This window comes from Octopus sinensis, linkage group LG1 (genome assembly GCF_006345805.1).
Source record: "Octopus sinensis linkage group LG1, ASM634580v1, whole genome shotgun sequence".
Classification (NCBI taxonomy): Eukaryota; Metazoa; Mollusca; class Cephalopoda; order Octopoda; family Octopodidae; genus Octopus; species Octopus sinensis.
The window spans coordinates 89,912,913-89,940,244 of record NC_042997.1 but is presented as its reverse complement, the minus strand read 5'-3'; the positions used below and the strand labels follow the sequence as shown (position 1 = coordinate 89,940,244).

The window sequence follows — 27,332 nt, the reverse complement described above, 5'->3', positions numbered from 1 at the left end:
AAGTACCACTCATGTACTGGGGTCAATGTAATCAACTATCCTCCTCCCATTAAAACTGCTGGTCTTGTGCCAAAATTTGAAACAATTATTAACATAATTATTGTTATTATTGAACATTACCTAATCAATAATTTCCATAATGATAGTAAACTGTTTTCATTGATCAGTGTTTGTAAATGCTTTTTTTAAGAGGAAAAAAAAGCAATTATATTTTTAATTAACTAATTTTTAGTCTATTATTGTTGTTTCCAGTAGCAAATTGTAAAGAATTTTGTCTTTTTTATTTTGGGCCTGATGCACATTTCATACACATGCTAAAAAATTTTTTGGTAAGATCTGTTAAAAGAGTAGAATAGTTATGGTTGTTGCAATTAGTGTTGTTTGTTGGACATAGGCTTTATTTTAAATTAACACAGATGTGCCTTGTTGTACTCAAGAAGACATATCCACCACAGTAGAATTGTTAATGCTCTCCTCCCAGTTGAAGGGGGTTTTGCCTTGTAAGAGCCCCATACTGATGCCACATAAAAACCACCCATACTAGTGCCATGTAAAAATTACCTATGTTGGTGCAACATAAAAAGCACCCATGCCAGTGATATGTAAAAAGAACTGTGCTGGTACAACATAAAAAGCACCTATGCCAGACCATGTAAAAAGCACCTATGTCAGACCATGTAAAAAGCACCTATGCCAGACCATGTAAAAAGCACCAAGCACACTTTATAAAGTGGTTGGTGTTAGGAAGGGCATCCAGCTGTAGAAACCAAGCCAAATCCAACAGGAACCTGGTCTTGGTCCTTAACTTGCCAGATCTGGTCAGACTGTCCAACCCCTTCCAGCATGGAAATGGGTGCTAAATGAGGATGATGATGAGGAGGATTTGTAAATAAAACTGTTCAGGAGCCTGCTAGCTGTATTTGTACCAATAATTCCAAAGTCCAACTGTGTCACAGTTGATTCTGCCTGAGAATTATATTAAGGATACAGAAGATTGTGGTATACACAGCCACTTATATATTAATGTGAAAAATAGGTAGTTCAGCCAATCTAACAGCTGAATACTAATCATCAAAACCAACAGAGATTTGATTTACTGTTTCTCCATTGAATGATATCAAAGTCATAAAAATATCAAATACACATGTGATAAATGAACATTCTAAACACACATTTAAAAATCAAATGGATTTTAAAATGCCTTTAAAGAGGATACTTACTACACATGTCTTCCTTGAAATATAATATTTGACTGTCTACATTTACAGCATATGAAATGAAGGAAGAAGCTCTCTACTTTTTTTTTTTTTTTTTTGTGCTGTATTCCACAGAAAATTGTTTTTAATCATTGCAGAAAATAGCATACATAAAACAGAGAGCTTGAAACATATTAGAAATTATGAGAAAATAATTTTTGTCTAGAAATTTCAGAATCATCAGTTTAGGTTTTATTGATCCTCTTTTATTGATCCTATTCACTGTCAAAGTGAGTGGAATACTATGAGATCCACAATAAAATACCTGATGGATATGAAAATAATTTTAATGCATATTTTGTTGCTATCTTCAATTTATTGACAGTCTTAAAAGGTTTCATATGAAAATTCATAACAATCCTTCACAATATTTTTTCTTCTTTATTTAAGTTATATATTCAATAGTGAAGACCCTTTTTAATTTGCTAAGCCAGTCAAAATCTGCCATAGCAACGAAGCTCAATTATTATAACCATCATCATATATTTAGGAATCATCTTAAAGCAGTAGTTCTCATAGGAGTGTGGTGTGCATGAGAGTGAAAATTGTGAAGAAGGCAGACAAATTGTCATTTTTAATAAAAAAAAATTAAGATGGCTTCCAGCTTCTTAAACATGTCAAAACATTTTGAAAAAAGAAGCATTATATGGATACCAAATCTATTTATGTGTGTGTGTGTGTGTGTGAGAGAGAGAGAGGAGAGAGAGAGAGAGAGAGAGAGAGAGAGAGAGAGAGAGAGAGTGGGTGCAAAAAATGTCACAAATATAGTGGGGCAAAACCGGTATTTTTGAGTTTGAGAATCACTGATCTTAATGTAAAGTTGTGAGAATAGCAAAAAGGCGTTGTACTTGACACCATCCCTACAAATGAAAAGAACACAGGTAAAATCACCAAAGTCACTACAAATTTTAACCCTTTAGCATTCAGATTACTGTCAAATGTAATGCACATTGGTTCACATTGTTTTGAATTTACCATGCATTACATCATGGCTTTGAGATTTCAACAATGTGATTGCTTACTTTTAGAATGACATTGCAGAGCTGGTGTGATAGGCTGGATTTAGCATGTTTGAACATGCCTGATAGACATCACTAGTTTAAATGCTAAAGGAAGAATGATCACTCCCAGCCACCAATAGAAATATATACATATATTGTCAGTGACAAAACAGCTGATGGTTCTTTTTAAAATTCAGACCATAGCTTAATTTTCACTATCTACCTTCTTTCTTCAAAGACTCCCTTACTCATGCCGATATGAGATATTACTAAATCATAGCTGACTAGATTCTTTTGTTTGTTTATTTTTCTTATTAATTTTCTTGTCAAACTAATAAAAGTGCTTTTCCAATTTTGCACCGGACATCTAATTACAGTTAGATTTGGTGGAATACACAATTTTAATGATGTGACTTTATTGTACAGTAGATGTGAGAGAGACCAGATATGGCCAGTTTGAAGGTAAGACTGGAAGAATATTAGAGCTGGATAAGGCTGGTTTAAATGCTAATAGGATAAACCTTAGAATCTCTGATAATCTCTTTATAGCAAACTCTCTCTCACACGCACGTACACACACACACATATGTATATACATATAACACTGGCAAAACTGCATTCCTCTAAGACTAAGCTTTTCCTTCAATGACAGAAAACACCTCAGTAATAATCAGAAAAGGGCTAAAATAACAACAATAATGAAACAATAATGACTAGAGAACTATGACATGTGGTTAATTTAGGTAAGGATATTGAGTCAATTTGGTGAAACAATGTTGTTGAAATAGAGACAACAACTGACAGGAGCATTTAAAGAGAATTAAGGCGAGAAAAAACAAAAAATGAAAAGTGAAAAAAACAATTGAACATAACCATAATCAGGAATTAGGTTATGGATTCATAAAACTAGAATGTAGTTAATTGATAATGAGTCAATCCCTGAGTGAAACAGCTAGAAATAAACTCTCAAATCTTTCCAATTTATTCTTCTTTGAAAATTGGATATCACAAAAAACAAAACAAAAAAATGTTTGAGGGCTTCAATAGTAATGATGATGATGGTGACTAACTCCAATATATGCATAATAATCTAGAGGCTACAGGTTTTACAAAATGTTTCTTTTTAAATGTCTTCAATTAAAAGATGTTTCCAAATTAATAAACAAATATAAAACCAAAAAATTCTCATGCTGTTCATCAATTCATTTGGAATGTATAAATTTAATTCATAGTAAACACTAATTTTTTTTCTTTTTTTGAAAGTTGCTTGTCTATTGCAATTTTTTGATTTTGTTTTCTTTTATTTATTTATTACTTCTTTTTTTTTTTACATGTTGTGATTTAGTAATTTTCATTTTCTAGATAAGTTTTTAATTGTTAGCAGTTCCACAATAATAGCTCTGACAAGGTAATTGAAAAGGAAGTATTAGCACTGCTAGATATATCATAATAATTACAGTTGAAGAGGAGCTTGCAAAGCTGCTCCACTGATACAATGGGGATGGGGTGATGGTGGAAGGGAGAGAGAGAGGGCGGGAGAGTTAGTTTGTCTAAATCATTCTCACATCCATCATGTTAATAATTACCACTTCATAATGTTCCACTTGCTTTTGAAACACAGAAGACAAAACCTAATATGTGAGTGAATCAATGAAATGAAAGTAATAAGAAAAACAACAGAGCAGCTGTTTGCTAGTTAAAAGTTGTAACTGTTTATATATATATATATATATATATATATTTGTATGTATTTGTGTGTGTGTGTGCGTTCGCATACACACACAAATACATATAAGTGTGTATATATATGTATATATATATATATATATATATATATATATTTGTATGTATTTGTGTGTGTGTGTGTGCGTTCGCATACACACACAAATACATATAAGTGTGTATATATATGTATACACATACAAACATATATACTCATATATGTATGCTCAATTATAATAAAACAAACATAATATAAAGACATACACAAAAACTTGTAGAGATCTTTACATGTATCAAGAAATATTTATTTATAAATACTTAAATAATTACACATGTACAAACACACATCCAACAATAACAAGCATTCAAAGATAGTAATGCTGATGATGTTTTGAAAAGATGGAGAGGTGATTAGCAAAAATATAGACAGACATGGAAAAGGAAGTCAATCTGTGTTTTGGCAAAGGGAATATGGCAGTAGTAGGTGTTAGTGCTTAATTGGGGATTAGGCTGCAGTTAGTAAATGCAAAGGAGTAGGGGTTACTATAACAACATCAGAAGTTGCTAAAGGAGCACACATACTGTTGAAGAACCAGAAGTTGAGAGGGGTCACAGAGGAAATGTTTAGTTGCTATAATGTGATTTCTGAAGTTAAATTAGTATGGAATTGATTAAAGGAACCACAAAACACCTGGCATTAGACAATGCTTCATTTCCCAGAATATAGAGGTATTATATTGAGTTGTTAATTGAGTAGGGTACCAAACTGAAGCTAAGATAGAACCAGTAGTAATGCTAGAGTAGAGGACTTTGGGCATGTTTGCAAATTAAATCTCCAACAAGATGCATAAATGAAGAACTAATCTAATCTATGCAACATCTTTTATCTTTTACTTATTTCAGTCACATGGTTCAAGGTTCAGTCCCACTATATAGCAACCTTGGTCAAGTGTCTTCTGCTACAGCCTCAGGATGGCCAAAGCTTTGTGAATGGATTTGGTAAACTGAAAGAAGCCTATCATATGTGTGCGTGTGTGTGAGTGTGTGTGTGTGTGTGTGCGTGTGTGTCTTTGTGTTTGGACCCCACCACTGCTTAACAACTGGTGTTGGTTTGTTTATGTCCCTGTAACAGAGCAGTTTGGTAAAAAAAGACAGACTGAATAAGTACCAAGCTTAAGAAAAAAATAAATACTGGGAGCAATTTGCTCAGCTAAACTCTTTATGGCAGTACCCCAGCATGGCCACAGTCCAATGACTGAGACAAATAAAAAATAAAAGACAAAAATCAACAAGTTACGGTTTAGGACTTTGGGATTTTATAGTTTTGAGTTCAAACCTTACTATTTTATTGCACAGGGATTTATGGAAAGCATATGATTATGTCTGCCTCACTTTATCAAGTTATTGATGACTTTGCTATTTCACAATTAAGAAGTTAGCAGTAGAAAAAGGTCATCTGAGTATAAATACAAATGCAATAATAATAAACAAGTGTAAGGCAGCGAGCTGGTGGAATCATTAGCATGCCATACAAAATACTCAGCAGCATTTCATTTGTCTTTACATTCTGAGTTAAAATTCCAAGGTCAACTTTGCCTTTCATCTTTTTCAGGGTCGATAAAATGAATACCAGTTGAACACTGGGTTTCTGTAATTGATTTACTCACTCTCCGAAATTGCTGGCCATGTGTCAAAATATGATAGTGTAAAAAAAATTAACAAAATCATCCTGACAATGACAAGTCCTTTAACCCCTTAGGGGTTGTTGGGGCACTTCGGCCATGCAGAGCGTCTAGGGTGAGAAAGCCTGGCGGAGCCCATCCCTCTCCAGGTTAAACTCATTTCTACAGCTGAGTGGACTGGAGCAACATGAAATGAAGTGTTTTGCTGAAGAACACAACCGATCATCCAGTCCAGGAATCGAAATCACAATGGTTGTGAATCCAACACTCTAACCACTAAGTGACGCACTTCCAGTAGTGGTACTCCTTTCTACAGCCGAGTAAACTGGGGTAACATGAAGTGTTTTGCTGAAGAACACAATGCATCACCTGGTCCAGGAATTGAAGCCACAATCTTACGATTGTGAGTCCAATACTCTAACCACAAAGTGTCGTGCTTCCTCTAATGGTACTCATTTATACGGTTGAGTGGACTAGAGCAATGAAAAATGAAGTGTTTTGCTCAAGAACACAACAGATCACTTGGTTCAGGGATCAAAACTTCAATCTTACAATTGTGAGTCCAACACCCTAACCACTAAGCCATGCGCTCCCACACTAAGTTTTGTCCTACCTACATACAAAGATGGAAAATTGAAGTATAAAAGGGAAATGGGGAAAATAAAAGACGACTTGAGCTTCTGTGTATGTTTTAGTAAAATCCAATTCATTTTTCAGATTTCTGGACAAGTTAATCAGATTGAAACAATATTTGCACTTACATTCACACAGTAATAACATGCAGACTATTAACACAGCAAGGATAAGACCAACCAGAAGTATATATTACAAAAAAACATGCAAATGAACAAAGGATCTTCTATGCAGCCATTCAACTTGTTAGATGTAGTAGCCTAATCTCCCTCACATCACACCCTACCACCTTAAAAAAAATGTTAACCCTTTCGTTACTATATTTCTGACCAAATTACACCCCTTATGTGTTTCAATTAATTTCTAACGTAATCATAAATTTAGTCTGGTTTCATTAAACAACTATAACTTTTTTATTTATCGATATATTAATCTGATTTTTGGAAGATAATTTAATGAAATATTCTCAACCAATTCTATACTATAATTTTTGTCACAAAGTGACTCTATTTGCAGGTAGATACAGGTAAATTCCACAAAATATAAAATTATTAAAATTTTGTTCAAACATCGCTATAGAAAATATTAGCTAATATTCAATTGGGTATACAACAAAATTTTACGATAGAATTTGTTATTCTGGGTAACTTTCTGATACCCATAATAATATTTATGGCAAAATAGGCCTTAATTTCATTTAAGGTTGTGGGAAATAACAAACTATCCTTTCTTTCGTTTTGTTTACGTTTAGCGTAACGGTTCGTTTTCACTGTAATGATTTCAAATAGGCTCATTCGAAAAAGTAAATAGAAATAGCCTAAGGCTTTACCCTTCTGGGAAAGTCTGTGGCTTGGTCCAGTTTCTGCAGAAAAATCACCGAAAGAAACAGTTTTTAAATTTTCACTCCATTCAGGTGCCAATTCGTTTTCTTTATCGCTATCGGAAATCTCAGATTCACTGTTTTCACTTTCGGAAAATGAAACATCAAATTCATTATCAAATACCATGTGCTTTTTTTTTTCAGTCATAGAGTTACATTTATGAAGGTCTTCAGTAGAAAATCCTTCGAATTCTGACTCGCTGCTTGATATAATGAAATTCGTATCCATTTTTTGTCAGAATTACAAATTTTGAAAACACAATAGGAACAAATTTCGGAAAAAAATCTCCCAAAATTCACGGAATTAAAATTACACTTCGATTATTGTACAAAACTGTAGTTGAACTGTTTACGAAGTATAATACGTGTTTTCACGAATGTACTGAAGAGATTTGCTCTGATATTCTCATTTAAATATGAATAGGTAAATTCGGGCGGCTTTGGGCGGTTTGGTTTCATAAACCAAAATTTTTTTCGGGCGGCTTTGGGCGGTTTGGTAACGAAAGGGTTAAAGAATTTGGATAATATAGTCACACGCACACTGGAACACTTTTGAGATAAGTCTGTTCAATCAGGAAAGATCTGGAACTAAACACCAACAATAATAATAACATATAAGTACAAATAAAAACAAAAATAAAAGCGTTTTAACATACACAGAGCTGTAAGAGTACATAAAAATTCCCCAAAAAATCAACACACACATACACACAAATATATATAAAAACTACAAGTATACACAAGTACAGACACTTCACACCCAACAAACATATAGTGCAAGCACATAAACAGAAACATACACATACACAATTAAAACCAATTGTGGTAATACATAACTGCACACACATACAGAATACAGTACAAGCACACCTGACACCATAAGGACACGGACACGGAAACACACACACACACACACGCACGTGCGCGCAGAGAGAACGGCTAGTATTAAGTCAAATGAGCAAAGGCTAATTGGAAGAGATTCAGAAAAATAAAATGAAATTTGCATAGTAAGTGAAGAGAGAGAAGAGAGCTTAGGCAAAGCTGGAGAGAAATTAGGATAATAAAATATAAAATGTAAGTTCACATGCAAATAAAATAGAAGATAAAAAATATGGATTTATTGAGCACTGTCCTAAACTCTAGCACAGCTGCCACTTGAAGGTTTAGACAACAGAGAAGCAAATCAACAGGTTATTCTTAAACATTTTGATAAGAAAAAAAATGTTAATAACTTTAACCAGATTTTCTTTAAACAAAACAAAGGAGCTGCTTGCTAGAGAGTTTCAGGAGAGACTGTATTGGTAGGTATATGAGTGATAGATGTTAGCATAAACAAGCAAGACTCCTTTTTTGCTCAAACAACACAAGACAGAAATCACAAAGCAATGATAAGCAACTGGAAGACTGAGAAACTGATGAAAGTACAACCAGTTTTATTTACTATTGAGCAGTTTAGTTTCAGATCAAGACATTACGGCTAAATGAAAGAGTAGAATGAGCAGTTACCGAATCCTACGCTTGCGTTCCGTCTGTTTGATGATGTAGCTGGCCTAAGGGAAGAGGATAGACACCTCGCACAAACTGTTGATAATGATATGGATTCCATGAGCTCTGCATGGGAAAGAAGATTGGCTAGTGAATACTACTAATAGCAGTTGAAGAAGAAGAATTAGAATTAGAAGAAGAATAGTAAGAAATCAGAACAATTGAAAGAAATTTTAACTTTAGATAGTCATTGAACAAATGAATAATTTTAGAAACTTAGGGAGAATTGGTATTCGCATCTGTTGAAGAATTGAACCATGTAATAACAATGTAGCCAGAACAAAATGTAAGTCCTATAAGGAACAAAACCACTCAGACCAATGACGTGTAGGACCTATAAGTGCATCTAATAACTATACAAGAACTGAATCGCATAATGCACCACAATCCAGAAGAGGAAAAGAAAATTTTTTAATAAAACTTCTATGCTGGAGTCCCAGTATAATCCAATATGAGTTGCTAGACTTAGTAAAAGGGAATGGTGGTGGGGACAAACAAAACAGACAAAAACCAACAACAGATCCTGTCGGAAATCTTAACAGAATAAGACAACGACTTATACATTGCAGCTTTTATTATCCAACAGTCAAATTAGTGATGTGCAAAGAGCATTAAAAAACAAATCAAAAGTAGTTATGCAGCAAGGTGAAGATGAACACACACTTACACACACACATGTATGGGGATGCAAACAGAAAAAATAGAACTCACAATATGAGTATATGTACATTTTCATTAATCTTTAGCAAAAGCACAAGTGACTCAAGAATCAAGAGTTTTGTGTGTTAACACTTATCAAACTTGAGGAGTGTAACCTGACTCAGCCCTTGAGTCAATCTGTTGCCTCTGCAAATGAGTAATATACATATATCTTTTACTTGTTTCAGTCATGTTGGGGCACCACCTTCAAGAATTTTTAGTCAAACAAATCGATTCCAGTACTTATTTTTCTTTAAGTCTGGTACTTATTTTATCAATCAATTTTGCTGTATTGCTAAGTTATGAGGACATAGACACACCAACACTAATTGTTGAGCAGTGCTGGGACACACAGATTTTCTACCAAATTCACTCATAAGATTTTGGTTGGCCCAAGGCTGTAATATAAGACACTTGTCCAAAGCACCATGCAGTGGGACTGAACCTAGAACTATTAGGTTGAAAGCAAATTTCTTACCACACAGCCATCCCTGCACACAGTAAATTTCTTACCTAACAGCCAGGCCTACACCTATATATACTTCATCATCATCGTTATCATTATTGTTTAATGTCCGTTTTCCATGCTGGCATGGGTTGGACAATTTGACTGAGGTCTGGAGAGCCAGCAGCTGCACCAAGCTCCAATCTGATCTCGCTGTTTCTACAGCTGGATACTCTTCCTAATGCCAACCACTCCGAGAGTGTAGTGGGTGCTTTTTACATGCCACCAGCACAGGAGCCAGTCAGGTTGGCCTTGCATTGATCATGTTCGGATGGTGCGTTTTATGTGCCACTGGCACAAGAGCCAGTCAGCAGGTCCTGGCATTAGCCATGATCGGTTGGTGCTTTTTATGTGCCACAGGCACAGGAGCCAGTCAGGCAGACATGGGATTGACCACATTCGGATAATGCTTTTTACATGTCACCAGCACAGGACCCAGTCAGGGAGCACTGGCCATAGCTACGATATTGGTTTTACTTGACTCAACAGGTCTTCTGAAGCACAAAGCACATCATCATATCGCACAATGCATCAGGGGTATTCTTAACAGGGTCAGACGTGTGGCTGCGATCTCACTTTAGTTGCTGGGTCTTCGCTCTCATTCCTTTTATTTCCAATACTTATCCTCTTTATCCTTTTTTATCTTTATCTCCATTTCTACTATTCTCTCTTTCTTTTCTCTCTTCTCTTCACTCACTCACAAACCTCTCCATTTTCTCTCTGATTTACCTGTCTACCATGATGTTTGTCTTTCTCACATTATATAGTTGTGTGGACCATTTCTCTCACATGCTAACTACTTGATCTATTCCTTCAATCTGGCTGTGTCATTCAAAATACTGCCTGGATTTGCCTGGGATTATACTTAAGGGGCTATGCCTTCACGGAGCTCCATACCCTCTGGAACAAGATGAACTATGAGCTTTATTCTTCTATCTACTGTTTTATTCTTCTTTATACTGTGAATTCTCTGGAACTTTCCTGCATACACCCCTTGTCTCTGATGACAGAATACCCAGTGTTATTGGATGTTGACCCATCACCTGGGATATCCCAGAAACAGCTGTAAGACATTAATTACTTTTACTTCTTTTTTGATTCACCTTACTTAAATTAAATATTCTAAATGACCTGAGATACTCGTCCTGCCTTGTTTTGTTTTTTTTTCCCTTTAATATAAATACACACACACACACACACACACACACACACACACACACACACACACACACAATCACATAAAAAGCACCCAGCACACTCTGTAAAGTGGTTGGCATTAGGAAGGGCATCCTGCTGTACAAATTAAGCCAAAACAGACTATAGAACCTGATGTGGCCCCTAGTCTTGCCAGCTCCTATTAAGCTGTCCAACCCATGCTAGCATGGAAAACAGTTGTTAAATAATAATAATATACACATACATATATAAATACACAGAAACATATACACACATATTAATACATACTACTAATATTCCAGTTTCATTTGGCTGTTGTATTTGTTTGGGTTCTTTTAAGTAATTTTCCTATATTTTACATTAACACAAAACACATAGATATTTCAAAAGATAATTACACCATTTACTTCAAAGGAATAAATGAAAGTAAAGATGGTTATTTAAATAAGATTCTAAAGAATTCCCCCTACCTATATGTCTAGGTAATTCCCAAAATTGAAAATTTTACAATAAATTCACTAGCTCCAAGACACTGTAAAGGAAAACCTAGTCATACATGTTTGTTTTTTTAATAGATATCCTTTTGTAAATGCAGTATTTCCACAGGACAAGCAAATATGAAACAAAAGCCCAAGATTACAAAGGTTCACTCAGAAAACATGACACTAATCTACTTACAATACACAACCAGTATAGATTATATCAAATCTACCAGGGCCCTAAACTGTTTACCCAAGCACTCACTGGCATAATTATTCAGAGAGTAGAGAGATCTACAACCAAACATAAGGTCTATTAAACAGACTACATTTTATGACAAGAGACCACAGCCCACAAAACACTGATAACAAATTTCACATTCTAACTATATCCACACCCACATTCATACAACATTACTACAGTGAGGGATGCAAGTTTTACTGCAATTAATTTTTATCCTTAGCCATTCCATATCAAAATACTACTCAACAGACACTTCATAAACAAAGAACACCTAACCTCAAACATAAAACCATTTTTTCTTATAAGTGCTTTCCATAAACATTCACCAAATGCATCAAATGTGGCCAAATTTTCTAAAGCTTACTTTGAAACAACACAGCAACCAATCATTTGCAAGTGAATTCAATAGACAGAAACTGTGTTGAAACCTGTCACACAAAGACACACACTCACATGTACAGTACGTATGTATATATAATGTATGTGCATCTTTGTGTTTGTCCCCTTCACTGCCATTTGACAACTGGTGTTGGTTGTTTATGTCTCTGTAACTTAGTGTTTCAACAAAAAAGACCAATAGAATAAATATCAGACTTAAAAATAATAATAAATAAGTGATCTTGCATGGCTGCAGTCTAATGACTGAAAAAAGTGAAAATAAAAGAAGAATCACCATTGCTCTAAACAAAACCTCTTCCTCTTCTATTTGCTTCACATAAATATATACAGCCAAATACATCAAAACTGCTACAAGTTCAACTACTTCTGGAAGGCCAAATTTTCTAGTGAGATTACAAAACAGCTAAAGAGTTCATTTGCCATTGCACTAAACAAGACCTCCCCATCCATCTCTACTGTAGTCATCATTTAAAACCTGTTGACAAACTAGCAAACTGATAACTGTTCTATTTTCAGCACTATAGTACCAGGTTTAAGACATGGAATCAGTCTGCCTAAGACAGGAATTAAAGGGGTTACCTTCATACCATGTGAAAATGCATCGTGTAGTGCTTTATGAGTTGAGCTTATAATGATTAGGTCACAGGTTCAATTCTTGCACTAGGCAATGATTGTATGTTTGAGCAAAGCACTTCAGTCTACTTAGCTAAAACAAGTACCAGTGATAACTTGTGGGCAGCAAACTCTATGACAGACTGGTATCACATTTAGTGAGGAATCTGTACTTTCAATTGCTTAAACACTAGGGAAGTGAGATAAGCTATGCCCTAATGAACCAGTAGGTTCGAAACAGATTTTAAATTAACCTTTATACCATAAATTGTTGCTATTGTTGAACCCAGATCAACTTAGATTGAGACAGCATATGATCAAAAGCACTTCAGTCATGATTATCTCATCTTGTGTTTTCTCATATTATTTTTTAAAACAGTATAAAAAGTAAAAAAAGTAAAGTTCCTTTCTGAGTTATACAGACTTATAAGGCCAGTTTCCTGGTTTCCATCATCTTGGAAACCAGGAAACTGGCCCTATGAATCTGTATGACTCAGAAAGGAATGACGGATATATTCCCCACCTGGGAAGGATGTCACTCTGTCGCAAGGTTACTCAAGTTTGATAGCTGAGTGGACTGAATCAACATGAAATGAAGTATTTTGCTCAAGAACACGAAGTGTTGCCCAGTCCAGGAATCAAAACACAGTTTATAATCATGAGTCCAACACCCTAACCACTAAGCCACACATCTCCAGGACAATATTATTCAAATGTGTGTTTTTCTTTTTTTATAGGAAGGTTTGGCTGCTATTTTGAGCAGGTTGAGCAATCATGTAGTGACCTCTTTACTGGATTCTTCATACCATTAAGGTACACAGGCTGATACTTAAACCAACATGATAGTCTTTACATAGTCACCCTATCTCCTAGAAGTAGCAGCCTAGTCACACTAAAATCACACCCTACCACCTTAACAAGAACATTTTAGATAATGTCGTTGGGAGCTCCCTGCACACAGAAAAGAGACAAATGTCTTTGATCATATGCTTTTTCATTCAGAGCTGACCTAAAGCTAAACAAACAACTACATGATACAATTAATTCAACATGTTTCACAAGACAGAAAAATACAACCAGAGTCAATGTGTAACTTCTTATAAAACCCACTTCATCATCAAACCTCTTCCATTTAGTTCAAACTAATTAGTAACTTATTAGTACAAGCAAAAGATCAATGGCAATGATACTAAAAAATCCATCAAATGTATAAGCTATATGTCAAATAGCATGTTGGGTTGAAAAACCTTCTGGGACAGAAAAAGTTGAAGGCTATCTAAAAGCAGTTTTCATCCTGATATTTACATGCTATTATCTATAGCTTTATGTGCATGCTGTGAAAATTCAAAAATGAAAAGAAAAAAAAAGGAAAAAGAATCATTTCACATTCTCTCGAATGTTCATAAAACTCTTTTATATATACAAACATGTATATATCTTGTACTGGTGTCATGTTAAAAGCACTCATGCTAGTGATACATTAAAAGCACAGGAGCTGGTGTCACATGAAGTGGACCCATGTTGGCTATATAAAAAATACCCAGTACACTCTGTAAAGTTGTTGGCCTTAAGAAGGACATTCAGCTGTTGAAACCATGCCAAAAAAGACAACTGGAGCCTGATGCAGTTCTCTAGCTTGCCAGCTCCTGTCAAACTGTCCAACCCACACCAGCATGGAAAACATATTAAATGATGATGTGTCACACACACACACACACACACACACACACACACACACACACACACACACACACACACACACACACACACACACACACACACACACACACACACACACACACACACAATGAAAATGTTTTATGCCCACTTTACATCCTGATATAGATTGGATTGGAAGTCAAGGTCCAAGTTACTTGGGGACTATAGCTCACTTAAACGTTATCAAGTTTAGCATGGTTTCTATGACTTGATGCCCTTCCTGCCACCAACCATTTTACTGAACGTACTGGGTTTCACATTAGCAAAACCACTGGAGAAATTTTGTATCCTCAACAAGAAAATATAAAGAGACTTCTCAACCCTACATAGTTTCTACTCATTCACCAATCAGTTTAAAGAGAGCACAGGGTACATTTGCAATCCTGACCTGTAGGAGCAACACTAAGATTTAAACAGATGATTCATCATTTCATTATAGCTGTGTTGCTAATTAGTGTCATTGTTCTGATTTTATTTGAATGCTTCAATAGCCATTGCAAGGAATAGAGATGTCAAGAAAACATATTGTTGGATGATACAGAAATGACTGGTGATAGAGAACAAAGGATAAAATACTGCTTCCAAGATTCAAAAAAAATAGTTACCAGGCCAAAATAGGAAAACTGTCTATTTGTTTGAAGAATATTTTTCAGAATGCATGAACTATGCTAACAATCATCACCACTCTTTAGATGCAGTTTTAATTAAAAATAGTAGCCAGATCTTCCTCGCATCATATACCTTATTGTTTTGTTTTTCACATTAGGTTATCAGATGTTTACAGCTGGAATGCTTTTGATCATAAGTATACTAGGCCAAAGCTAACTTAGAACTGGATAACAAGAACAACAAATAATTCTACAATATAAAATATAGTGGTAAATATAAACCAATTTCTAATAAGATATATTGACTGCAATATTAGCTATTCCATATAAATGTAACTGATTTTTTCTTCTTCACAACAATTGCTAACTAAGCATCTTAGAAAATTACAGTAATCTTAATCCACAAATAAGATAAAGTTCTTTAAAAAGATACCATATCTTATCAACAATTCTGATTAAGAATATTATACTGGAAGCAATGTTTAGAGCACATATGAATTAAATTTCAGATATGATTGAACTAAAAACAACTTTACAATTAAATTTATCTTCTGAGACTTTAAATTGTCTAATGAAATACATTATTTACCTGGAACATAACATAAATGATACTGGAAAGTTTTAAAGTTAGATGTGAACATTATAAATCATAGAATAAGGAGCAGCCTCAAGTGAGTTGGTATCAAATTGATTAATCAACAATTCCCATCATATCTAATTCAAGAGGGGGAAGAAGTGGTAGAGAACCTTTATGGAGACAGTCATTCACTTCACTAGAAATAATAGCCAAATCTTCCTCAAATGACACCCTGTCAACTTAAAAAATGAAGTACACATTAGATAATGTGATCCTAGATAAGCTGTCTCGTAGAACAAAAAAGGTAAATTGGGCCATAATGACATCAACCATAAATTTGCTCATTCAATCTTGACACAGGGCTATACAACAACAGTTGATCCAGGTTTCCTAATATATAATAGACATATATATATATATATATATATATATATATATATACACAATGGTTAGCAACCCCAGCTAGTAATCATGAATTATAAAATAATTTTTTGAGCTTATTGGACTTTGATATGGGAAAAGTTTACAACCTTCTACATCGATAACCCACAATTGTTCCTGAAAGTTGTTTTTTATACCTTCTACAGACTGCTCAAAGCTTACTAACTTCATACACCTTGGTCCTTGGATCTTACTTATATATATATATATAGTGATGCAAACATGAAAAATGGAACTCAGAATATGAGTATATGTATATTGTTATTAATATTTAGCAGAAGCAACAAAGTGACTCAAGTTCTGAAAGTCTTGTGTGTTTAGCACTTATCAAACTTTTTGATAAGTTTGATAGGTGCTAAAATACAAAACTCTCGGACCTTAAGTCACTCTGTTGCTTCTGCTAAATATTGATAAAAAAATATATATATACATATATATATATAAATATAATGTTTGTCATAAAATTATAAACAATGAATTGTAAAATGAGCACAAGTGCACATTTTAGTGGTGGCTGGAAGATATTAATAAGATTAACCCATATTTGAATGGTGCTTATTTTATTGATTCTTGAATGATGAAAGGCAAAGTTGATCTCAGCATGGTCTGAGCTCAAAATTTAAAGGGGAATAAGTAATTAAATACGACAAGGACTTAAGTTTGCTGTTTTACTAATTCTGCCACTCACTGCCCTCAAATCATCAATAATGCAGCATCACAATTACAACTATAATTTAGGTGATCATTTCATTGTTAATATAATATGCCTAAATTCCCAAAGAATGGGATTGGTTTAACTCTTTAGCATTCAGATTACTCTGTCAAATTTAATCCTTATATATTCCCATTACTCTAACCTCTCATCTGACACAAAGCCACCTTCCTCAATACTATTCCTCCACTACCTCAGCCAAGGAGTCATGTCTTGTTAATTATTTGGTAACTTCATTGCTGTAGATGCTAAATAAAAACTACCCAGTACACCCTGTAAGGTGTTTGGTGTTAGGAAGGGCATCCAGCCATAGAAACTATGCCAAAGCAGACTGAAGGGCTTGGCATCAAACCATTAAACCCATACCAACATGGAAAACAGACATTAACCCTTTTGTTACCAACCCGGCTAAAACCAGCTCTGGCTCTGTAGTACAAATGTTTTGTTTTCATAAGTTTTGAATAAAAAATCTTCCACCAAACCTTAGTCACAATTTATGTTCCTAACACTAGCTGAATGATAACTAAGTTATTTTACTTAATTCTTTGTTATATTTAAGATTAATTGAAAGAAACATGGAGCATCTCAAAATAAATACAGTAACAAAAGGGTTACATGATGATGGTGATGATGATGATGCATTTTTTTGTAGCTTCAAGAATTCAATGAGTTGATTATTTATTTTTTAGACTGACATTGTAGGGTAAGTGTCAGAGGCAGGATTTCATTGGTTCAAACATAAACTGAGTAAAATGGGCCATATATGGCCAGTTTAAATGTTAAATGGTAAAAAAAATTTCTGCTATCCCCATAACCATTTGCTGAGCAACAGAACAGTGGTATAGTTCATGTAGCACAACAGCTGTTGTTTTATTGCTGTTGTTGAATTCCAGATCAGCATGAACAGAGCAGACCTATGTTCAAAGACTTTCTAACCATGACCTTCCATTTTTTAACAGTAGTAGAAGGAAATACAGGTGCTAGTTTTAGCAAATGGAGCAACCACATGCAAATGCCCTGTTATGACCCCTGGCAGTGACACATGCATGCACTCACACACACATACACACACACACAGAGGCTTGCATAGTTTCGATCCACCCAATTCACTCACAACTTGGGGCTATAGTAGAAGATACTTTCCCAAGGTGTTGTACAGTGGGACTGAACCCAAAATCATGTGGTTGCAAAATTAGCTCCACACAGCCATGTCCGCAATAGATTACATAAACCATGATACCATATCTGTAGACAACAACAACATGGTTACTTGATATCAACCATAACAACGCTGTTACATGGCTGCAGACAGCAACCATAATGCAAATGCTGCATGGGTTCACACCTAATTCATCACGATAATGTCATTACTGTTAATTACAGCATGGTAAACACATTACTTGTATTTTCATCAACTGACAGTTTCACAACAAGGCAATTATATTATGAGCCAATATATCATTGATAAAATCATCTTCATGCCAAATATATTCTTAGTAAATTTATTATACTTTTTATCCACAAAGTAAGTATATCACCAGACATTAATTAAAAAGTTATATTCACAGAGCAGATACTTTACATTTTCATTAACAATGAAAAAGAAATTAACAAAAAAATTTCCATCCTACAATCGAGAAATTTTTGAAAACCCCAAGAAAGAACAATCAAGAAATGAAGTGATAAATCAAACAGAATATTACTGGAACAGAAATGTCACACCACAAAAAGAAATACAGAGATAGTACATTGAGAATTCAATATACTGTCAGTGAATATCAAAAACACAAAATATTGCTTATTTAAAAGGCATTGCCCATTATTTTTTTCCCACCCTTAGTTTCAGTCTTTGTTGTGATATGATGGCTTCTTTGCCTCAATGACTGAGTTATACTGGTAGACCAGAAGCTTCTGGTAGGGTCTCACATGCTAGACCAGTCAAATAATAGAGGCCAGACTAATACAAGGCAGTATCAAAACATTCCCAGACTAGTTCTGTAGCATACCAACAGATGACAGCACATGGTTGCATGCAGAGTGAGAGCTGGCAGTGACCTTCATGAGACTGTGTGCTGAGTGACATTGCTGTGCTTACTTTGCAAGTTGTAAAATTTGTGTTTTTGTGATTACGTGTATGCTGTAGTCTGCAATTTTATCATGGACAGGAACAAAAAGCCAATGTGAAATTTCGCGTTAAACTTGGAAAGTCTGCTACAGAGACATTGAGGATGCTTTGACAAGCTTATAGTGATGAAGCAATGGGTTGTGCACAATGTTTCAAGTGGCACAGGTGCTTCAAAAGTGGAAGATGAGTGATTTTTCAAAGAAGATGAATGATCTGCAAGACCTGTCATGAGCATCACCCCTGGAAATGTGGTATTGTGCATCAAGAATTCATCCCCCAGGGCCAGGCCATCAATCAAGAGTTCTACTACAACATTTTGAAGCATCTGAGGGAGGACATTCAATGACAGCATCTGGATCTGTGTAGCACAAAGAAGAGGATTCTTCACAATGACAAGGCACTCTGTCACCAAGCTCTCATCACTCATGAGTTTCTTGCCAAAACCAACATGATATCACTTCCATACCTGCCCTAGTCACCACCTGCAGACTTCCATCTCTTTCCCAAGATGAAAATGCAGCTCAAAGGTCACCATTTTAACACCATTGTCCAGATCCACAGAAAGTCCTCAACTTGCTTACAGAAAACAACTTCCGGACAGGATTCCAAAAGTGGCAGGAATGCTGGGACCGGTATATTGCTGCACAAGGTGACTATTTCGAAGGAGATGATATAAACACTTAGGTAAATAAGTTATTTTCTATTAAACATAACTGGTCCGGGAACCTTTTGATACCACCTCATGTGAACCACATCTTCCCAGATGTAAAGACAGGTTTGCTTAGAGCCAACACCCTACCTAGAAAAAAAGTAACATTACAGATGCATCAATGAAAATTCAAAACCAACAAGCCCCAGGAGGAGAAGCAGGAATCCGATGGGGGAGAAGTGGAAAAGACAGTCCAGAGTCAAGAAGAGTGAAGAAAAGTCACTGATGGTCAAGGCTCAATTGGAAGCAATGAGCTAAAGTAAGCAAACAGTGCTCATTATTTGGCTTTTTAAAATGTTTTTTCTTCCAATTTATAATAGTATTATTTTACTGGATTCATTTGTTTTTTTGTGATGCTGTTTTTAAAAGCAACTCTGATTTGCTTGTTTTTTTGTCGCTTTTTTTCATGTCTATATTAACGATTTTCTTGTATTTGAATTTTATTTTCTCATTATTAATGAACGTATTTAGAGCACAAATAAAACCTTTAAATATATTTAGCATGCAAATAAAAACTTTAAAAACAAAAATGTCTAGTCATGTAATTTATTGCACTGATAAAAAGTATGACGATGAATTTACTGACAATGTTTTTGGCATGCAATATAATTAGCTTGCAATGAAATCACAGGTGATATATTTACCGCAATGTAATTATCCACAATGAATTTACCAGATGTCCAGTTACATAATATCAACCGAAACATTACTACTGTTACATGACCAATATGAGTCATAGTTTAAGGCAATTTCTCTATACAAGTTTAAACTTGTTCTCTTTTTGAAATGTTAAAACAATGCTGTTTGCTATATGAGAGCTATTGAAATTGTTTGGATCATCAACACAGACAGTTATCAATGCAAATTTATACTAACAATTGAGAGTAGCTGTTTCAATACAAGACTAAAAACAGAAAATATTATTAATCATTAAACCTCATTATAATATCAAATTTTTTTTTATTTTCCCTGAATGTCTTCTGTCTTAAATTATCTTTAACTTAGTCTTTGAAATATTGCCAACACTGATGATGATGGTGGTGGTGGCAACAGTGGCAGTGGTAGTGATAATGATGATGGAGATGATGGTGATGATAGAGGTGGTGGTAATGATGGTGGTGGCGATGGAGGTGGTGGTCATGGTGATGATGGTGGTGATGATGATGATGATAGTTGATATGTAGAACAGCTGTGTTGAAGTTTGCCTGCCACTTCCTGAATCAATATTGATACATTCAGGAACAGCCATGTAGAAAGGCAGATGCACATGGCCCATACCCGTGCTAAATACACACCCAGACTTCTGACTGTTTCCCCCTCTCAACAACAACACCACTACCACCTCAATTATTCCTCGCATTATCAGGAGGGTGCCAGTACAACAAATTTCTCTTTCTTTGATCTTTCATTCATTAGTTGCTTTGTATTCCAAAGAACACTGTAAATACTGTTCAGGCTATCCCCCCATCCAGGGGATGATACCTGTATGATAAGCCAACCGACCCCACAAATTCTTCTTTACAAAAATGTTTCATAAGTGACAGTGACAATGACAACAACACCATCACCACCACCACCACCATCTATGATATTATTGTTTGTCATGATGTGTATGAATGTCACAATTTAAACAACATTAGCAATGGAACAAAAATTGAAAACAATCAAAAATCATTAGCATAATAAAACAATATTTTTGATGATTTATAAATTTATGCATCAAAACAAGTAATTTATAAAACAGAATTTCCACAGGTGTTACTCATCATTATTATTATGGTTTACTTTTTATCATCTTTGGAAATGACAAGTGAATAAATGTAGTGTCATATTTGCCAGCATATAAGATACACTCCTGCATAAGATACATTTCTACTTTACAAGTATATTTTGTATCATATACTCGGTATCCCATCCATGATACAATCACAGTAGACATATGGCATTTTTTTTTTGTTACATTTTACGAATATAGGAAGCACATCTTATACACTGGCATATGCAGTATATGTCCCTTCACTTCTAAAACATGAGTATGTAACCTGTTACGTTGATTAAAAAAAAAAATTCAGTTTTCATTGAAGTTAGGCTTGTACTTGCTAGAAATTATAAAAGCTAAATGTGAGCAATGATGTGCTGTGGCAAGTGTTCAAATTTTTGACATTGTTGCTATTAGAAACAGCCACTGTACATGCTGGTCTCTATCACACCACACATCTGATATCTATTGATCACTACACACACACACATTACTTGATCCTTACATACACTTGACATCTACATGAATATTACATATACCTAAGATCGATTTGATCACTATGATATCTACTTCAGCACTAGACTCACTTGTATCTATTTGATCACCATGCACACATGAAATCCACTTAATCACAATGCACACCTGATATCTACTTGAATACTAACATACATTCGATATCTATTTGACACCACACACACCTGGTATCTACTAGATTATAACATGCACTTTGTCACTGTTGGTTAATTGTACATGCATGTAGTCTCTAATAAATCACACTTGCTCTTTACTGGATACTATACAAACTAGGTCCTTCTTGGATCACTGCATGCAAACACCTGGTCTTCACAGGATCATTACACACACACACACACACCTAGTCTCTAGTGGATAACTATTCACACACACCTGGCCTCTTGTGAATAACTTTTCACACACCAGGTCTCTAGACACTCATTGTACACACATCTAGTAGCTGTTGGATCATTATACACACATGATCTAATCAGATCATAGCATCAACCATTCTCTATTGCATCATTATATACACTTAGTCTTTGTTGAATTACTACACACTTGAAATAAATTGCAAGCCAACATACAATTGATGGTTTTAACTAAAGTCAGATAATCTATCAATCTAATCAAGTTTAACAACATTTACAAATTGAACTGGAAAAACACAAAATTAAAGAACAGTCTGGCACGCATTGTTCATGCTGAGACTGACTAGAGGGTAACCCCTATCAGTTCTAGTTGCTCTTGTAAGGGCTATTAATATACATTTGAGAGATGAAAGTGAAAGAATACATTTAACTAAGTTACAGACTACACTAATTTGTTCAGTGTCACCATGAAAACACACATACAAATACACAAACACATATGCATGCACACACATATACACATACATGTATGCAAACATGAACTTATGTAGAAACATGTAAACACACACAAACAACAAACAGAAGGAAACAGGTACATAAATACACATTTACATACACATGTATGTGTTTGCTTGTATATATGCATGTGTGTGTATCTATGAGCTTGCATATATATGTCTTTTCTTGGGAGTATCTATGTGTGAGAGAGTGAGTATGTGTATCTATGTGTTGAAATATGAGTGCATATGTACCTGCATGTAAAATAATACATTCACTGAAAGCAAAATAAACAGCAAAATACACCTACTTCCATCATTTTCTCCAGAAAAACCATTGTAATTTGTTTTATCCTTCTCTTTTTCTCGATTTTCTTGCTCCAGATTCAATGACCTGAAAATGAGAAAGTATAACAACAAGGTGAAAAAACCAATATGATAAATTAACCCTTTAGCATCCAGATTTACTTTGTCAAATGTAATGCGTATTAATTCTCGTTTCAAATTAATCATACATTATCTTATAGCTTTGAGATTTCAATGATGTGATTGTTTATTTCAGACTGAGTGGTGTAGAGTGGTGTGAGAGGCTGGATCCAGCAAGTTTGAACATAAAACAGGTAGAATATTTGAACAAGATATGACCAGTTTAACCCTTTAGCATTTAAGCAGGCTTTATCTGGCCCAAATTCTCTACCTGCTTTATGTTCAAATTTATCAGATCCAACCTCTCATACTTACCTTACAATATCATTCTAAAATAAACAATTGCATGATTGAAATCTCAAAGTTACAAGAAAGTGTAGGATTAACTCAAAACAATGTGAATAAATAAAAATTACATTTCACCGAGTAATCTGACTGCTAAAGGGTGAATGATCGCTTTTTTTCCAGCTACCAACAGAAAATTTTAAATATTTTATCTGTGACTAAACAGCTGATTTTTCTTTGTAGATGGAACCAAGAAAAGATGGCACTAAATTTCAGTTAGATTGAGTTGTGCAGACTTTGAAATTCAGACTGTGCAGGCAGATGTACAATACCTTAACTTTCACCATCTACTTTCTTTCGTTAGAGATTTCTTCACTTACTCACATGTATGATATTACTACATCACAGCAGATTAGATTTTTTAAAATTTGCTTCAGTCAAATTGATAAAAGTGTTTTTGCTAATTTGCACCTGACATCTAATTACAGTTAGATTTGGTGGAATAGATCAAATAATATTTCTCTACCAAAATATCAAGGTAGGATAAAGTATATCAATCAACAATATTGATTATCATCATCATCATAATAATAATCATCTTCATCATTAACCTCATCATCCTCATCAGTCATTTAACATCCAATTTTTCACGCTTGCATGAGTCAGACAGAATTTGTTGAGGCAGGTTTCCTATGGCTGTATGCTCTTCTTGTCATCAACCTTCATCTGTTTCTAAGCAAGGTCGTATTTTCCTATAGCTTGACATGCTTTTCACAGAACACTGAAAATGGACAACCTCATTTGTATAACAATGATGCTTATTTACAACAACCATGTGATGTTTCTCTCTCTCTCTCTCTCTCTTTCTCTCTCTCTTTCTCTCAAGCCTTTTGATACCTCAGGGAATATAGGGCCGCAATAACATTTTTTCTACGGATGCAGTTCTGGAGGATCCCCTTCAGCTCAGTTCAGATCATTCCAATTGCCCTCACCTCTGTCGACACTTCTGCGCCAAGACTGTTTTGGCCAGCCCACTTTCCACTTTTCCTGTGGGTTCCAGTTACAGGCCTGCTTGGTGACATTTAGTGTAGGCTTTCATAGAGCGTGGCCTATCCATCCCCATTTTTGCTTCTTGATATCTGTCTTGATTGGAGCTTCTTCTTGTCTTGTCCCACAGTTGTTCAATGGAGACCTACTCAGGTCACTTGATGTTAAGGATGTTTCTGAGACATCTGTTTGCGAATGTCTGGAGCTTGTGGGTGTTAGTCTTGGTCAATCACCAGGTTTCTGAACCATAGAGTAGAACTGAATTAACATGTGTTGAAGATCTGGATCTTTTGGAGTGAGAGGGCTGTTGATCTCTAGATTGGTTGCAAGTTGTTGAAGGTGTGTCAGGATTTGTTTATTTGGCATTTAATGTCTTCATCTGTTCCACCATCATTACTGATTACACTGCCCAGGTAAATAAACCGATCGATGTACCTGATGTAGTCACAATGGGTCTTGCTGTCTGTTTTTCACTCTCATGACCCCTGTCTTCTTAATGTTGATCTTCACTGCTTCTTCTGCAACACAACATAACTTCTCCTGTGCACGTTGCTGCTTGTGGAAGAGAAGACTGTTATCGTCTGCATAGTCCAGGTCTTCCAACTGTTTATTGAAGATCCACTGAATGCCTGTCCTCTTGCCTGCTGTGGCTTATCTCATGATCCAGTCAACCACCATCAGGAAGATTGTCGGACGCTGGTTTGCACATTGAAGGGTTCCATCATGTTATGTCTAGACAAGGGTAAACAAAAGCACATACATACACATGCACACACATATATATTTACAACAAGCTTCTTTCAGTTTTCATTTACTACATACCCTCACAGGGTTTTGGTCAACACCTGCCCAATATTTATTTTACTGCTTAGTCAGAAGGGAAGGGCAGGGTCCAATGAGCCATAATATTTTTTCAGGGCTTCCAAGACTGGTAGGAGGAAGTTATCCTCAAATTGGACAAACAGCTTGCAACAGAGTGGATTCTGCTAAAGGCACCTAAGGTGCCAAATGGTGGTGTTAAAATGAGCAACAGATTTAAATCAACTAGTCAAGAACGCAAAAGAAAGGGTCAAAACAAATACTGCAAGACATCATGTCCAACACCTTAACAGTTCTACCAAACCACTGTCCTGGACCAGTGCATCATTTCACTGACCCCATCCACCCAACAAAGGATGAAAGGCAAAGTTGACCAGCAAGATCTGAACTTGGAATACAAAGAGCTGAGGCAAATAACACTTCAAGGATTCTAAGAACATTACTAACAAGACCATATAATCAACAAAAATGTTGTAAAGAGAGCCAACACAAGCAGACTGAAAACTGCATGGATGGATGAAGAGAAAATCACAGCCAAGAAGCCAGTTGCATCAACTTGGTGCCAAATCTGCTTGAGGGCACAGGAAGAATTAATACTCATACTAAAGACAAGACTTAAACAAGCAAACCATCAACCTGTTATTAAATGCTCAAGAAATGTTTAATTTTGTGTACTGAGGCTTCTGTCAGTCAAAAGTCAATCACGCCTATACATGTTTGTGCAGTAAAATCTCCCTCATAATGGATGTCCAGGTTTTGAGTTCAAATCCTTTTTGAGGAAGATTGGCAGTTGTCTATGCATGCAAGTCTTCCCTTTCCATGCCACTGATGTTTATCTAAGGAAAAGGCTGCTGACATGAGCAGATACAGTTTGGCACACCAGTGGAGTCACAGATGTTGCCACCAGAAAGCAAAGAGCTGGAATAAGTTGCCCAACCCTCTAACAGTTCTACAAATCCACTGCCTCCCATTTGGTACTTCATATCAACTCTGAAAGGACAAAAGGCAAGGTTGACCTTGGTGGGATTTGAACTCAGATAGCAAAGAACATAATACTGTTTAGCATTCCATCCAATGCTTTGGTGATTCTGCCAATTTGCTGTTGTAACTTTGTCTGCTACTGTTTACACAGAATAATGTCATTTGCATCTTAGACAAAGATAAATAAGATCAAATGACTGATAGTCATTAGCAGATTGAGAGAAAGAATTTTATGAATGTAACTCCAAACTGGGTCACTAAATAGATGGAATATTTGATAAACAGATATTCTTTGGTATTGGGGAGGATCAGAAACTATCCCAATGCGAAATACTTTATATTTATTTCAAGACTTAGACATTCTTATGTTTCTTATGAGAAATTAATTGAAAATAAAAAAGTGGTAACTTGAAACTCTTTCTGAATATAGTGCTCAATAATGGACACAGCCAATTAGCTACAACCAGTAAAAAAGAATGCCATTATTCAAGTGCTTAAGGCAGCAAGCTGACAGGATCATTAGCATGCCTCCAAAATGCCTTGCAGTACTTCTTCCAACCAATTATATACTGAATTCAAATTCAACTGAAGTTAACTTTGCCTTTCATCCTTTCAGGGTCAATAAAATAAAGTACCAGACAAGTACTGGGGTTGATATAATTAACTAAACCCTCATTACAGAACTGCTGGCCTGGTACCAAAATTTGAAATTATTATTCAAATACTTATTGAGTTATTCATTTCTGTTATCAAGCATGGATAAATGTTTTGTTGACATATTAGTTAATTGCAGGTAATTATTAAATTGTTATAATAATCTTATATTTCATAAATTGTACAAAATCTCAGCACTTTAAAAACAATTGAAGATATTGAATGATTGAATGATATTCAAAGCTGATATAATAGT

At 35.1% G+C, this 27,332-nt stretch overlaps 1 protein-coding gene and 1 long non-coding RNA gene across 9 annotated transcripts in view; both read right to left on the bottom strand.

Annotated features, from left to right (window-relative positions):
* Positions 1-27,332, bottom strand: part of LOC115209965 (signal peptide peptidase-like 3) — a 368,123-nt gene that overhangs the window by 86,008 nt on the left and 254,783 nt on the right. For 7 of the 8 annotated variants that reach the window (XM_029778623.2, XM_029778616.2, XM_029778622.2 and 4 more), the window contains 2 exons: positions 23,176-23,258; positions 8,681-8,785 (listed from right to left, as the gene is read on the bottom strand). In XM_029778623.2, the coding sequence (XP_029634483.1) occupies positions 8,681-8,785; positions 23,176-23,258 (188 nt within the window). The remainder of the gene's footprint in view (positions 1-8,680; positions 8,786-23,175; positions 23,259-27,332) is intronic. The other variant, XM_036502734.1, reaches the window with a different exon arrangement.
* Positions 16,386-22,936, bottom strand: LOC118763340. The gene is made up of 3 exons (XR_004999095.1): positions 22,923-22,936; positions 22,126-22,132; positions 16,386-16,510 (listed from the first exon to the last, which is right to left on the bottom strand). It is a non-coding gene; the product is annotated as an uncharacterized LOC118763340 (long non-coding RNA).